Source organism: Miscanthus floridulus, chromosome 18 (genome assembly GCF_019320115.1).
Source record: "Miscanthus floridulus cultivar M001 chromosome 18, ASM1932011v1, whole genome shotgun sequence".
NCBI lineage: Eukaryota > Viridiplantae > Streptophyta > Magnoliopsida > Poales > Poaceae > Miscanthus > Miscanthus floridulus.
Window position 1 is genome coordinate 20892891 of NC_089597.1, and position 16207 is coordinate 20909097.

At 44.2% G+C, this 16207-nt stretch overlaps 1 protein-coding gene across 1 annotated transcript; it reads right to left on the reverse strand.

Moving 5' to 3' along the window:
• Positions 1 to 14764: 14764 nt before the first annotated feature.
• On the reverse strand, positions 14765 to 15536 carry LOC136519577 (uncharacterized). The gene has a single exon (XM_066512961.1). The coding sequence runs from the start codon at positions 15481 to 15483 to the stop codon at positions 15058 to 15060; it is 426 nt and encodes a 141-aa protein (XP_066369058.1). The 5' UTR covers positions 15484 to 15536; the 3' UTR covers positions 14765 to 15057.
• Between the last annotated feature and the right edge of the window lie 671 nt (positions 15537 to 16207).

Consider the following 16207-nt stretch of genomic DNA (forward strand, 5'->3'; position numbering starts at 1 on the left):
ATTGAACAAGTTGATTAAGCATGACTTAGTTAGAGGCTTGAAAGATGTCACATTTGAGAAGGATAAGCTATGTAGTGCATGTCAAGCCGGAAAGCAAGTTGGTAACACACATCCTAAGAAGAGCATGATGAGCACATCTAAGGCATTTGAGTTGATGCACATGGACTTGTTTGGACCAACCACATACACTAGCATTGGTGGAAACAAATATGGATTTATGATTGTGGATGATTTCACTAGATACACATGAGTATTCTTTCTAGTGGACAAGAGTGATGTGTTTGCAACATTCAAATCATTTGTCAAAGGCATTCACAATGAGTTTGAAACAACCATCAAGAAAGTAAGAAGTGACAATGGTAGTGAGTTCAAGAACACAAGAATTGATGAATTGTGTGATGAATTTGGAATTAGACATCAATTCTCGGCCAAGTATACTCCTCAATCAAATGGCTTAGTTGAAAGGAAGAATAGAACTTTGATTGACATGGCAAGATCAATGTTGAGTGAGTACAATATGAGTCATTTATTTTGGGCCGAAGCATTCAACACGGCTTGCTATTATAGCAACCGACTCTATTGTCACCCTATGATGGAGAAGACACCTTATGAGCTTTTGAATGGAAGAAAGTCCAACATAGCATACTTTCGAGTTTTTGGTTGTAAATGCTACATATTGAAGAAAGACACTAGATTGAGCAAGTTTGAAAAGAAATGTGATGAAGGTTTCTTGCTTGGTTACTCACTACTAGCAAGGCTTATAGAGTTTGGAATTTGGCTAGGGTACTCTTGAGGAGGTTCATGATGTGGAATTTGATGAAACAAATGGTTCCCAAGAGAAAGATGAGAATCTAGATGATGTAAAAGGCACTCAATTGGTCAATGCAATAAAGAACATAGACATTGGTGATATAAGGCCTAGAGAGGTGATTGATGTTGAAGATGACAAGAATCAAGTGCCCTCTAACTTAAATGTGCAAGCTAGTGGTTCTCATGATCAAGTTCAAGCAAGAACTAGTGATGACAAAATACAAGATCAACAACAAGTGGCTAGTTCATCATCTCAACCAAGTGATCAATCTAATACAAGCAATCAAGTGCAAATGCTCCAACCAACCAATGTTGCAAGAGATCATCCATTAGACACTATAATTGGTGATATTTCAAGGGGTGTGCAAACTAGATCAAGATTGGCCTTATTTTGTGAGTATTTCTCTTTGTGTCATCCATTGAACCTAAGAAGATAGATAAAGCTTTGAAGGATGTTGATTGGGTCAATGCTATGCATGAAGAGCTAAACAACTTCATAAGAAATCAAGTATGGGAGTTAGTTGAGAGGACCTAAGGATCATAATGTGATTGGAACCAAGTGGATCTTTCGGAACAAGCAAGATCAAGATGGGATAGTAATAAGGAACAAAGCAAGATTAGTAGCTCAAGGTTACACTCAAGTTGAAGGTCTTGACTTTGGAGAAACATATGCCCCGGTTGTAAGATTGGAAGCAATTAGGATCTTATTAGCCCATGCTTGTGCCCACAACATCAAGTTGTACCAAATGGATGTGAAGAGTGCATTTCTCAATGGGTACATCAATGAGTTTGTTTATATTGAACAACCTCCCAGTTTTGAAGATGAAAAGAAACCCAACCATGTTTACAAGTTGAGAAAGGCTTTGTATGGATTGAAACAAGCACCTAGAGCATGGTATGAGAGATTGCGAGATTTCCTACTCTCTAAGGGATTCAAGATGGGAAAGGTTGACACTACTCTCTTCACTAAGAAGCTTGAAAATAACTTATTTGTAATACAAATCTATGTTGATGATATCATATTTGGGTCAACAAATCAAGATTTTTATGAGGAGTTTAGCAAGATGATGGCAAGTGAGTTTGAGATGTCCATGATTGGAGAGCTTAGCTACTTCCTTAGTCTTCAAATAAAGCAAATAAAGAATGGCACATTTGTGAGTCAAGGCAAGTATATCAAGGACATGCTCAAGAAGTTTGGAATGGATGATAGTAAAGCTATTAGTATACCAATGGGGACAAGTGGAAGCTTGGATAGTGATGCTAGTGGCAACATGGTGGATCAAAAGATGTATCGGTCTATGATTGGAAGCCTACTCTATGTGACCGCATCAAGGCCGGATGTGATGTTTAGTGTATGCATGTGTGCTAGATTCCAAGCCTCACCAAGAGAACGTCATTTGAAAGCAACAAAGAGAATATTGAGGTACTTGAAGCATACACAAAATGTTGGATTGTGGTATCCCAAAGGAGCAAGATTTGAGTTGATTGGATATTCGGACTCCGATTATGCGGGATGCAAAGTTAAGAGAAAGAGCACATCGGGCATATGTCAACTATTGGGAAGATCACTTGTGTCTTGGTTATCAAAGAAACAAAATAGTGTAGCACTTTCAACCGCCGAAGTGGAGTACATTTAGGCCAGAAGTTGTTGTGCTCAATTACTTTGGATGAAGGCTACTTTGAGTGACTTTGTAATCAAATTCAAGCAAGTGTCATTGCTATGCGATAATGAAAGTGCCATAAAGCTCATCAACAACCTGGTTCAACATTCAAGAACAAAGCACATTGATGTCTGCCATCATTTCATAAGAGATCACCAACAAAAAGGGGACATTTGCATTGAGAGTGTGGGCACCGAAGATCAACTTGCCGATATCTTCACCAAGCCACTTGATGAGAAGAGGTTTTACAAGCTAAGGAATGAATTGAACATACTTGACTTCTCCAATATGTGTTGATGCACCCCCAATTTATATGACATGCCTCACCTTCGAGCAATTCAAGGTAAAAGTTGATTATCATGGCATACATCCTTGCTAAGGACATGTTTAGTGCATCTAGATATATTTCACATTTGAATAGGCTCATTCATGAAAACAAATGAATTTGATGCTTGTATGGTACCACTATTGCGTGTATGCTTGAAATGATCTAGTGGTAACATATGACATATTTGTGGGCTTGTAAACCTAGTGTTTGATCTAGAAAATAAGCTATAAGTGTTTAACTCAACATGGTACAAAATAACCCTTATTTGGAGGTGTGAAGAAGTTTGTCCTTGGATCAAACCGAGTTAAATATCTTTTACAAGTGATCTAGATTGAACCAATTTGGGAAAATGATCCTCACTTCACATGGTTTCACCCCAACCTATCTAAAATTTGAGCCCTCTTTTTGTGTTAATTGTTGACAAAGGGGGAGAGAAATGCACAAAGATAGTAAGATAGATAGGGGGAGCAAACAAATGAAATGACATTGTAAGGGGATCAATCAAAATTGCACACAAGTAGGGGGAGCAAGCTCATAAACTTGTATGTTGCATTTCATATATTTGCTTATATGGCACAAGTTCTAAATTTCAATATTCATGCTTGTGTAGTGATGCTAGTTATAGGCTTGAATGATGAAATGAAAAACTAGCATGCATAGGCGAAAGTAACTAGACTTATGTTCATTCTATGGAAACTAGACCCTTGCTTGTAATATTGATCTCATGGGGTATTCTAGTTTTTGTGTATGTCTAGTTACTAATGGTGCTAAGGAAGGTATATTGGTGCACTCTGATTGGTATCACGCTTCAAAGGTCCATCTCATATACCTTAGCATCATTTAGTAGACATTGTCTCCTATATTTCCTATCTAAGCATATGTGCAAGCTACAATCCAAACTCTTAGCACATATGTAGGGGGAGCAATTGCTACCATTTGGGATTCATGAAACTTGTCCATATCCTTTACACATGGTAAATATGCTTGGGCAAGCAACATAGATTTAATTAAATTTCAACTCATATCTTTGTAAAAGGATTGTCATCAATTACAAAAAAGGGGGAGATTGAAAGCTCTAGTTTGGTTTTGGTTAATTGATGAAACCCTAAGTGCCAATCTAGTTTATCAAAGTGATTATGAGATAGGTAGCACTACTCCAAGTGATGAAGCAATGGCAAAGATCATGACGATGGTGATAGCATGGTGATGACCAAATGCTTAAACTTGGAAAAGAAGAAAGAGAAAAACAAAAGGCTCAAGGCAAAGGTAAAATTGTAGGAGCCATTTTATTTTAGTGATCGAGACACTTAGCGAGTGTGATCACATTTAGGATCGATAGCTGTACTATTAAGAGGGGTGGAACTCGTATCAAAATGCGGTTATCAAAGTGCCACTAGATGCTCTAACTCATTGCATATGCATTTAGGATCTAGTGGAGTGCTAACACCCTTGAAAATGTTTGTGAAAATAAGCTAACACATGTGCACAAGGTGATACAATTGGTGGTTAGCACATTTGAGCAAGGGTAGGAAACTTCATCGGTGGTTAGCACATTTGCGCCCTAGACAGAAAAGACGGAGGTCACTGTAAGTGACCGGACGCTGGTCTCTGTTGGACCGACGCGTCCGGTCAGTTGCAGCAGTGAGCGTGCGTTTTGGTCTTCGACCAGACGCTGGCGCTAAAAGTGACCGGACGCTGGTAGGGTGCGTCCGGTCAGTGCTGACGTACGCTGACGTGGGACACACTGAGGAGACATTGAGTGACCGGACGCTGGGTGAGTCCGGTCAGGCATGACCGGACGCGTCCGGTCGTGAAAATTTGCGTTTGGAACCTTATTGAAAATGACTGGACGTTGATGTCCAGCGTCTGATCACTTTCTAACTGACGCGTTCGGTCATCACTTGACCATTGAAATCGAGTGATCGGCATTTGAAGCCGATGACACGTGGCGCACATCGCACGACCGGACGCTGAGGTCCAGCGTCCGGTCAATCTGACCGGAGCGTCTGGTCGGCCCGTGTTCAGTGCAGTAAGGAGCCTAACGGTTCTATTTCGTGGGGGCTTCTATTTAAGCCCCATGGCCGACTCAAGCTCACTCTCTTGCACATTTTCATTGACATAGCAACCTTGTGAGCTTAGCCAAAGCCTTCCTCCTCATCTCCATCATTGATCCATTATCTTTGTGAGATTGGGAGAGAATCCAAGTGCATTACTTGAGTGATTGCATCTAGAGGCACTTGGTATTCGTGTTGCGCTGTGGATTTCGCTTGTTACTCTTGGTGGTTGCCACCACCTAGACGGCTGGGTGCAGCGGTGGAGGATCGGCACGAGTTGGTGATTGTTCGTGGCCGTCTCCGGTGATTGTGAGGGGAGTTGTACCTTTCCCGGCGGAGTGCTAAAAGGTAACTCTAGTAAATTGCTCATGTCATTGAGTTACCTCACTTGTAGGTAGGTTCTTGCGGTGTCCAATCGTATGGACGAGGTTTGTGAAACACCTCTTAGCCGCCGAACCACCAAGTATTGGTCGACACAACGGGGACTAGCATGATGGCAAGCACGTGAACCTCGGAAGAAAAATCGGTTGTCTCTTGCCATTTGATATTCTCCCGGTGATTGGTTTCATATACATCTTGTGATTGATTTATTCCTCTACACGGTGGTATAACCATCATACTCACTCGTTTACATTCTTACAAATTAGTTGTAGCAAGCTCTTTAGTGTAATTAGATTTGAGAGCTTGCTTTGCTATTTTAGTTTGCTTAGTGGAGCTCTTTAGAGTAGAAAGATTGAGAGTTCTTAGTGAGTAGTATCATAGCAAACTGTGTGTCTAGCTATCGTTGCAACTAGAATTGTTGGATAGGTGGCTTGCAACCCTTGTAGAGCTAGAGCAAGTTTGCATTTCGCTATTTGTCATACTAATCAAATTGCTCTAGTTGATTTGTAGATTTTTAAATAGGCTATTCACCCCCCCTCTAGCCATAATAGGACCTTTCACTTACCTTCTCTGTTTCTCTGCCGCTGCCGTTCGGATCTGTCGTGCCTACTAATCCGCCGCCTGAGCCCTAGATCTGTAGCTTCCGCTTCTCTACCGCCGCCTTTGTTTCTCCGCAGCTGCCTCCATCCTTCATGGATTCGTGGTATCGCTCCGATGTTACCCATGCACACATGGAGGGCCTCATCAAGCGTGGTCTTCTCCGCGGGGAGACCGATGCTGTGGAGTGGTTTGTGCCCGGCCGCGAGGATGTGCCGGCACCGCCAGATGGCTACGTCGTCTCCTTCGCGCCCTTCCACGAGCGCGGACTCACGGTTCCTCCCCACCCTGTTTTTCTAGGGTCTGCCGCATCACTATCAGATCGAGCTGCAGCACTTGAACCCCAACGGGATCCAGCACATCATGGCCTTTTATCGCCATGTGCGAGGGGTACCTAGGGATCGAGCCCCACTTCGAGCTGTGGAGATATTTCTTCTCTATCTCCTTAATCAAGAAGAAGGAGAGAGGGCAGGAGACCCCGGTGCTGATGGGATGCGCGGGCATCCACCTCTGTGGGCAGCGGGCAACTTGGCCTTTGCATTCAAACATAATTTTAGCACTGAAACCATTACTTAGTCTGTACTACCTGTTACCAGATCCAGCTCAGTTCAATACATGCCATATTTTGCACCTGGCTACCTAATGCCAAATTATGTAACACTGCACGCTTTGAGCTTAGGAGCATTTTGGAATGCTTAATTAATGTCATTTTTCCCTTATAAAACAAATAAAGCCATTTTGATTACATGAATCCAGGTGCTTAAAAATTATGGTCATGCCTGTAATATTGCATTCCTCTCCATCATTGAGTCGTACACTTTCTGAGATTCATCATTACCTCCTCCCTATTATTTCCTTCTAAATTAGTTTGCCTATTTTTCTGCAGAACACATTCCGTTTATACTGAAATAACCTGATTTAGCAGCTACTAATGGGTTTCGCAGATTAAAAAAGTTTATCTTATACCTCTCTAATACCACAATCCTAAATCTTTATGTACTCTATTGACACAGGGAACAAAGTAGCCATGCATTCGAACTTTTTCTACCATTGCTCATATTGTCTTCAGGTTCTTATGCATAAAAAAAATGAAACTTCCACCTTCTGGACAGCTGAAATTAATTAGGCATGTCTATCTAATTCCTGATATAATTGCTATTAAGTTTCCTAACAACAACGGTACTATTCAGAGCAAGTTACTCGGTTATATTCTCAATCCATTTTAGTCCTACTATCTGATAAAATATGTTGGTCCTTACGTTTAGGTTTCCAACCGCCTTTATATAATCATATTTCTGTTCCTTCCATATCTGTAGTATTTGCACCACTTTGTTATCATCAGGTATTAAGCCCCCTACCCACCCACCGAAACAAATATTTTCTCAGTTAGATGCTCTGTTTGTTAATCTCTTTTACGTTTACTATCAAGTTTCAAACCTCCTTTTTGATCTTTTACACAGGTACCAATTGGTTCAAGTGTAGAGACAGCAGATTCCTGCCTTTTTGGTTCAGCACGTATGCAAGATCAGCATCTTCCCACCATCAGCAGCAGTCCATCTAATCACCAAAGCTTCTTACTTTTTTTTGGGGGGGGGGGGGGGCAAAGCTTCTTATACTTATGTAGTCCTATTCTTCCTGTATAAAATATGTTGTTATATTGAGACTTTGGCATTTCACCCATCGTCAAAAACTGGTTTCGCACTTTTACCATCTCGTAAAGTGGTTTCGCTCGTTTGCCATTATGAGACTGGTGTAACCCGTTGAAATACATTTTTGGTAGTTTTAATTCATGGAAAAAAAAGAAAACACATCCTTCCGCGTCTACCCCTGCCTGCTTTTTCCTTATACGATAGTCACCGTTCCCCGTTCGTGGTCAAAACGGATCGACGCACCAGGTGACACCATGCGGCACCTCCTCGGCGATGGCATCTTCGGCGCCGACGACAAGGTGTGGAGGAGGCAGCGCAAGGCAGCCAGCCTCGAGTTCCACTCGGCCGAGTTCCGCGCGCTCACGGCCAGCTCGCTCGTCGAGCTTATGCACCACCGGCTGCTCCTGTGCTGGCCGACGCGGATGCGTGACAAGACGGGCGCCCGTACACGGACAAGTTCCTCCGTGACATCTGCGTCAACTTCATCCCGGCCAGCCACGACACCTCGTCCGTGGCACTCGCATGGATCTTCTCGTTGCTCGGCAAGAACCCTGCCGGCGAGAGCGAAGCCGTTGTCCAGGAAGCTCTCCCTCGCCTTATGCTCTAGCCCATTCCGGGCGGCAAACTGCGCTTGAGCGCTCCCCCTCTCTGCTCCGTGGCCGTCGCTCTCCCGGACCCGCCCCCCCTCTGTGCTCTGTGGTCGTCGCGCTCGGCTCGCCTTCCGGCGGGGAAGCCGCGTAGCCATCGCGGTGACGGGCAGGCTGCCTCTCGGTGAGGCACACGGCTGCGGTGGTGGGCAAGGCAATGCGGCTGCGCTAGCTGTGAGTGACGCGGCTGCGGCAGCTTGCGCGCCGGCAATGTGCAGCACCACCATGACGGCGCTACGTGCCCTTTGCAGACACGATGTGCGTGCGGGTTCGGAGATGAGGCAGCGCCTGGGGTTGGGAGGCCCTGTTAGGGTGCGGCAGTCGGCGTACGACCGATGAGTGGCCAGAGAGGGAGCTGGAGAAGATGAACAGTATGCTGTAATGAAGATGAGAGGCCGGAGAGGGAGCTGGGCCGTTGCAGCTCGGCGGCGCGCGCCCACGCCTGCTCCAGCTTCGCCAGCGCCTCCGCGTCCTCGTGGTACTCTGGCGAGGACATCTCCTCGTGCGCCATGGCCGCAGCTCGCGGTCTGTAGTGCAGGGGCGGCGCCTGGATGGCCGGGCGGAGGCGGGACGCGGTACCTGGTGCGTCGATCCGTTGTGACCACGAACGGGGAACGGTGACTGAAAGCAGGCAGGGGTAGAAGCGGAAGGATCTGTCTTCTTTTTTTCACGAATAAAAAATATCCAAAATGTATTTCAGCGGGTTATACCAGTCTCATAATGGTAAACAAGCAAAACCACTTTGCGGGATGGTAAAAGTGCGAAACCAGTTTTTGACGATAGGTGAAATGCCAAAGTCTCTGTTATATTCACTCTGTTGATACATGATACAAAACTAAATGTTACATTTGAATCATAAATGCCTGATATATATATATATATATATATATATATATATATATATATATATATATATATATATATATATATATATATATATAACTACTATCCTGTAGCTAGCTATAAAATAACTTATTCTGTAGCCACTTTGAGTTACGATAATTACTATATTAATTTACGAGATTATAGTAACTCATTACTAAGTGCTTTACTATAACGTTATGGTAAATATCCCCATGTGTTATAGTAACCCAACTATCGTAAATATGTATTGACATTATGGTAAATTGGTATATAAAATTATGGTAAACGGAGGTGGCTACAGAATAACTTATTTTGTAGCCGGCTACTGAATAGCCTCTCCCTATATATATATATATATATATATATATATATATATATATATATATATGTGTGTGTGTGTGTCAAATTTCCGTGAGTCATGATAGCACAAGCCAGATCCAGACGCGGCACGCGGCCCCCCCCCCGGCCTTGTTGGATACGCATAAAATTAAACTAAATTTCATTTTATTCCACATCAACACATATAGATTGAAATAAATATACATGCATCCGAATAAGGCTAATTTAGCTGATGCTGATGCTTATATTAAAATATTATAAAAAAAACTATTTCATAGCTAAAAAGTAGTGTTAAATAAGCTCAAAGCTAAAGGAGAGTCTCGTGTCCACTAAGGTGAGCATCGGGGGCTGCTAGTGGCTACAGTCTTCAGTAGGGAAGCGTTTGCATGGCAACCAAAACTCTCTTGACCATCGAAGCGGAACAATATTGTTTCTTTTCACGCATCTAACAATTTTATATGTAAGTTTCTCCTCCCTCCGTCCTTTACTAATATAAAGGATGTAAGTTTGTTACACGTTAAACTATCATAATTTTGACCACGTTTATAGAAAGATGTGCATCTATGATATTAAAGAGGTAAATTAAGAAACTACTATCTCTGTCCTAAAAGGATACAACTATGGGTTACGTGCCAGTTAAAGTGATTCATGTTTGACCAAGTTTTTAGTAAATAATATTCACATTTATGGCTCTAAATCAATTTATTATGAGAATATATTTCATAATTAATCGAATGATATTTATTTCATATTATAAATATCTATATTAGTCAAACTTGATATACTAAAACGTGACGTTGTACCAGAATTGCATTCTTTTGGAACCGATGAAGTATATTTGACAATGTATCTAACTATATTAATTTGATATTGTAAATATTATTGTTCTTTTTAATAAACAGAGTAAAATATTGGATTGATCAACTTAGGATAATTCAAAATCCAGTACATTTGAGGGTGGTGGGAATAATTTAAGAAAAAAATGATGTAGCAGTATAAACAGTTGTTTAATTTTGCTTTTGGTACACAGCAGCGAGCGTGCAACACTTCTTCCGCAATTTTTTATTGTTCATGTTCCAATTTAGAACGGGCTATTTATCTCTCCCCTCAAAATCAACTACTCCCTTTATCCCAAATCATAAGGCGTTTTGGCTTTTCAAATTCATAATTTTTGCTATGCATTTAGATATACACTACGTTTAAATATACATAGTAAAACAATGTATTAATTTTAAAAATAAATTGTCTTTGTAATTTGGAATGAAGTGAGTACCAGATAAAAGAGAAGTTGGTGCAGCCCGACATGCATCTCCTGTAAACAAATCTTTATTGCCTGCGGCAAGCCTAGTGCCCGACGCACGCAGCTGATCCCTCGTCCCGTGCCCATTGCCCATTGCCCATCCCTTGTCCGTATGGAAATCAGGTCGAGCTCAAACTGCCATGGCGAGATAGAGGGAAGGGAAAGGGAGGGGAGGAAGAGGAGAGGAGAGGGCGAGGCGTGCTACATGAGGAAGGCGTGAGGTAGGAGCCAAAGCTTTGCGGTAGGCCGGTCTCCATCAGCCACCGGCAAGGTGCAACATCCGATTTACTTTTGAAACATCCAAATAAAACATATGCAATATACGTCTGAAGACAGGAGAAATCCTCATGCATTTGAAACATGCGTGTATAGCCATTGCAACATGTGCAACACCAAGATCTACTTTTGAAACATCTAGATGAAAACATTTAAAATAAACGTCTGAAACAATTGAAACACCTGAAACATAGACCTGAAACACTTGAAACAGACTGTCGCCGGCAGCCACGGCCTACCTGGTGGGGAACTGCGGTGGCTCCACGTACGGCGAAGGGATGCTTGGGGACGAGGATCGACGTGGCGGCTCTAGCGGCGGCGCAGATATGCATCGAGGCATGCGCTCGGTGGGGTCGGAGAGCTCGAGGGCGTCCGTGCAGCCGGACGCGAGGAGACTGGTGGCGAAGACGGCGTCGGCGGGGTCGAGATGGCACCATAAGCAGCGGCGTAAGACGGGTGGATGCAGCTCTGCGACGCTTGAGGGCGCCGGAGAAGGCCCCGGCGAGTGGCCTTGTGCTTCTTGGGGCGAGCAGCCTCGCACTGGACAAGGAACTGGTGCTATCTTGCGAACAGCGTGGGATGGGGGCGGATGCGGCGCCGCGGCACTGGAGGGCGCCGGAGAAGGCCACGGTGAGCGGCCTCGCGCTGCCCGTGACGAGCAGCCTGGCACTATAGAAGGGGGCAGCCCTGTTTTTTCTGTGAAGCGAACTGACGAGCTGCGCTAGAAGGATAAGGCGGAGTGTGGGAGGCAGCGCGTGGCATGGATGGGTCGGGTCGGGCGGGTCAGATCCGTCTGTCCATCCGGACGCCCGGTGTGGAGCATTATCGTATTGCCTGCATTCTGCAACTAATGAGCATACTGTTGTAAAGTGCTCCGATTTTGAGTCATGACTAAAAAGGAGATGCGGCCAAAATAACCCACACCGCGATAATAACCCACACCGCCGTCCATCTAGCCCTTTCGTCGCCATAATAACCCACACCGCGACGACGAACTCGAAGCCCGGGGAATCATCGCGTCGACCTTCCAGGTTAAGGCGGTGGCGAGCGTGGCCTTGCCCGGCCTCGCACCGTCGACCCCGGCGGCGACCGCTGGAAGCGGCGGAGGGACAGGAACAGGAGGAGCAGGATGAGGTGGGAGAGGCCGACGAAGGCGAGGTCATGGCTGCCGCCAGCGCCATGGTGGAGGCGGAGGCAGAGGCAGAGCGCGAGGTTGAGGCCGAGGGCGACGAGGATCCCACGGTGGCCAACGGCAGGCGGCGGCCGCGGGCGGGCGCCGTCGCTGGCGACGCGGGGTCGGCGTGGGCATCTGCAGAGGAGGGTCTGGGCGGAACGGCAGCCATGGTTGGTCGGTGCTGGGGGCCCAAGAGTTTCGACCTCGGATTTCATGAGACCTGGGGCACACGCGGACATGGAGCACATGTCATGATGACGTGATGCCTTCTCACGTACAGCTCACGTGTACGACGTTGCCGAGGCGGTCGCTCGGGGGCGGGGGGCCTCACTGGTCAATGATCAATTGTCATGACTCATACGAATGACTTGACTTTCTAGCTTCCAGTTTACTTTTCGGAACATGAAAAAAAGGAGAGAAGGGTGAACTACTTATTGCCAAAATAAGTACACATCTTATTTCTTAAATAACAAAACATTTTATTTTTAACTAGCTTTAAATAAATTTAATATAAAAATAGGAGTATATTCTACTATCAACACTATGTCATAAATATCTACAATCTTTTATATATTTGATTCATTCTAAAAAAATGATTTCGAGAAAGATGATAAATGTAATTATTTTTGCGCCCTATTCGCTTGGCTTATAAGCCGTAGTTTTTCAGCCAACGAACAATATTTTTCTCATACAACAAATCAGCTAACAGTACTTTCAGCCATGTCTTATTAGCCAAATGAACAGGGCATTGGAACAGAGGGTTTACATCATCTGCAGGGTAGGATAGAGTACCTGAGAATCTGAGTAAATAAGAAACTACAAACTAGTAGACCACTAGAATCCTACGCTAACACGTGATCAGCCGACAGCAGCACACTGGAAAGTGGAACTACACTGTAACAACAGGCACTATAGGATGGAAATTTTCGTTGACTTACAAAAGGCAGTCACATCCATGTACTGGTTATAAGGTTATTAGGATATCGAGACCCCGAGTAGTAGGATTGTTTTTTTTTTTGACAGCAGGATTGTTATTTATTTGAGATCGTATGCTCGTATGGTGTACTCTCTGGCAACAAGCTTACATGAGTAATAAGCATTCACATGCAAAGCTAAGCTGCCTTAAAGTGCAAGCAATCTAATAAGAACCAGTGGCTCAAGCTGCTGACACGACGCCGACTGCATATGGAGCCGTGTTGGCTTCGCGCCGAAGCATATGCATTTCCAGATTTGAACACAAAGAACTTGAGTACCAGTAGCAATGGCAGAGTGTTTGCACGGTTTGTGCGCCGCGCCGACTGACTAGTAGAGATGAAAACGGATCAGATACGGACGGATATCACCGATATTACATTTGTTTTCATATTTCTGTCCGGATTCGGATTCGAATACGGATAGTGTCAACTATGTCGGACAGGATACGATTGGATATCAACATCATAAATATGCGATTTGAGTATTCGGATACGGATACGGTATCGGATGTTGGATATCCGGACTCGAAAACGGACAGATCTCAACCCCTCTAAACGAATTCGGTTTCGAATACGGTCGGAAAATATCCGTACCGTTTTCATCCCTACTGACTAGTACAGATCGGAACACGACAGAATATTGATGGGCATCTGTCATCTGCTTGTTCAAACTAGCTCAAACACGAAATCCAGCAACTAGGATTCAGTTCAACAAATCGATTAACCAATAATGTGATGAAGCTGAGGGAAAACAAACCGTCTCTGAAAAGCGATTTTAACCGCCTCTAAAAATCTTTTCTATAGTAGTGACTTACGGTTGCCATGACAGTAAATTAAATATAACAGGAGACCAAGTCAAAACAAATAAGATGATACAGCATTCTTGGGAAGCATAGCATTCGTTGTTATGCTGATATAAGAGCACGGAACGAGGAACATTAGTTTTTTTTACTCATAGAATTTTTTTATTTATCTAATTAAGTTTCCCCTTCCTCCGTCCTCAAACAATATAAAGGATTTAAGTTTATCATACATCAAACTATCCTAAATTTGATCAAACTTAAAGAGAACATATTGACACCTACTCCGTACCACATAAAAAAGGTGAAATATGGAACTACTTCATAATGTATTTAATAATGCTAATTTGATGTTCTGAATATTATTGCTCTTTCCAATAAACACGATCAAATCTGGGATAGACCTGCTCTAAAAAAAAGGGATAGACCAACTTTGGATAATTCAAAATCATTTACATTTCAGGATTGATGGTGGAAATAATTTAAGAAAAACAGTTATAGCAGTACAAATAATTGTTCATTTTTCTTTTTTGTTCCAATTTAGATCGCGGCTATTTATCTATTCACATAGTATAATCAACTTCCAGAGAGGAGAAACTTCACCCTATTTCTTCTTTCTGTACTAAGCGAACCTTGACAACAGCTGGACAGCCCCATGCATCTCCTCTAAACAAACTTCAGTGCCTTCGTGCAGTCGTGCTGTAACCAACGTACCATAGGGCTCCGATTCAAGTCGACGGACTAAAAATGAGATGTGAGGAACCATCATTTCCCCTTTCTTGTTAGAATAAAGCAAGAGATGCGTTCAGATTGTGCTGACTGGTGAAAGAATATTAATGATGTTCACTTGAGCTTATTCAGCAATACTTTTTAGTCATAGAACAATGTTTTTCTCTCACGACATTTCAGCATAAGCATGATCCATCTATTATTCTACTTATGAAGAATCCCCTCCATGTTCACACGTTGCAGATGCAGTTGAAATGGACATGTGAAAGCGACTGAAAGATTTAATTTGTTCCAGGTGAAACCAACAGAACCCAGAAGAAACCAGATGAAGCCGTCCACCACTTGTATTTTAATTATTTTCATTCATATGTCCTTTGACAGATGTGAGTCAGTCTGCAATTCCGCATCAGAGATAAGCAGGGTACATACATACTCTTGCTCCGAGTCCGAGCCTCAGACCCGCACAGATCTCGATCACTTGTCGCCATGGAGGAGGAACAGCATGCAGAAGCCACCAAGCACGGTGGCGGCGGCCATGACCCACGCCGCGACCGCGAAGGCCAGCGGCATGAGCGCGCCGATCTTCCAGGTGAAGGCGGCGGTGAGCGTGGCGGTGAGGAGCCACACGGCGAGCATGGCGCGGCCCCGCGCCGCTGACCCTGGCGGCGTGCGCTCGAAGCGGCGGAGGGAGAGGAACAGGAGGAGCAGGTTGAGGTGCGAGAGGCCGACGAAGGCGAGGTCGTGGCCGCTGCGGCGGAGGCGGAGGCAGAGCGCGAGGTTGAGCCCGAGGTCGACGAGGATCCCCACGGTGGCCAAGGGCAGGCGGCAGCCGCGGGCCGGTGCCGGCGCCGCCGGATCCGGGTGGGGATCAGAGGAGGGTTTCGGTGGATCGGCGGCCATGGTTGCGTCACGTTGCAGCAGGAGTGAAGGACGGGCCGGGGACCGGGGTGGAAGGGTTTGGGATGGTTCCCCGACTGGTCAATAGACAATAGCCATTGACTCTAGTCATGTCTAGTCACGTGACTTCGATTTTTTTTCAATATTATAAATACTAGTATTTTTGACTCATACACTCACAACGCGCGTACCCACTCATACGAATGCACGCACATAAATTCTACGTTATGATCATCTTTAAAGACCGGCCAACAAATTCTTGGGATCGACGAAGTCACCATATACGCCTCGCTATCGACAGAAACGTCATCTACTGCTGAAAACACAAACGTTGTTAAATCCTAAAACATTCACTCCCATGAGAGTCAAACCCTGGACCTAAGGTGCTACTGAGGCTCTTGTAACCACTAGGCTAGATGCCCTTTCACATAAATACTAGTATATTGTCTGTGCTGACGCACAACACTTACAATTGATTTGGTGCTAGAAGCTATAATCAGAAATTTACGCTTCTATTAATAAAGTGTGCTCTTGGAGCTTGGTACATTTGATATGGGTACACCAGAGGAAAGTATTATGGCAAGTGCTCGTATGAATCACTTTATCAAAATTTAAATTAAATTTCTTTTGCGGTGTTCTCTTTTTCTTGAGCCTGTTTTCAAACTGGGAAAACAAGGAACTACAGTATCAAATGCAAATAACGTGTCACGGAGAAAAATCCTAGGCA

Coding starts and splice junctions, on each gene's coding strand:
- LOC136519577 (XM_066512961.1), bottom strand. CDS start 15,483: ATGGCCGCCGATCCACCGAAACCCTCCTCTGATCCCCACCCGGATCCG.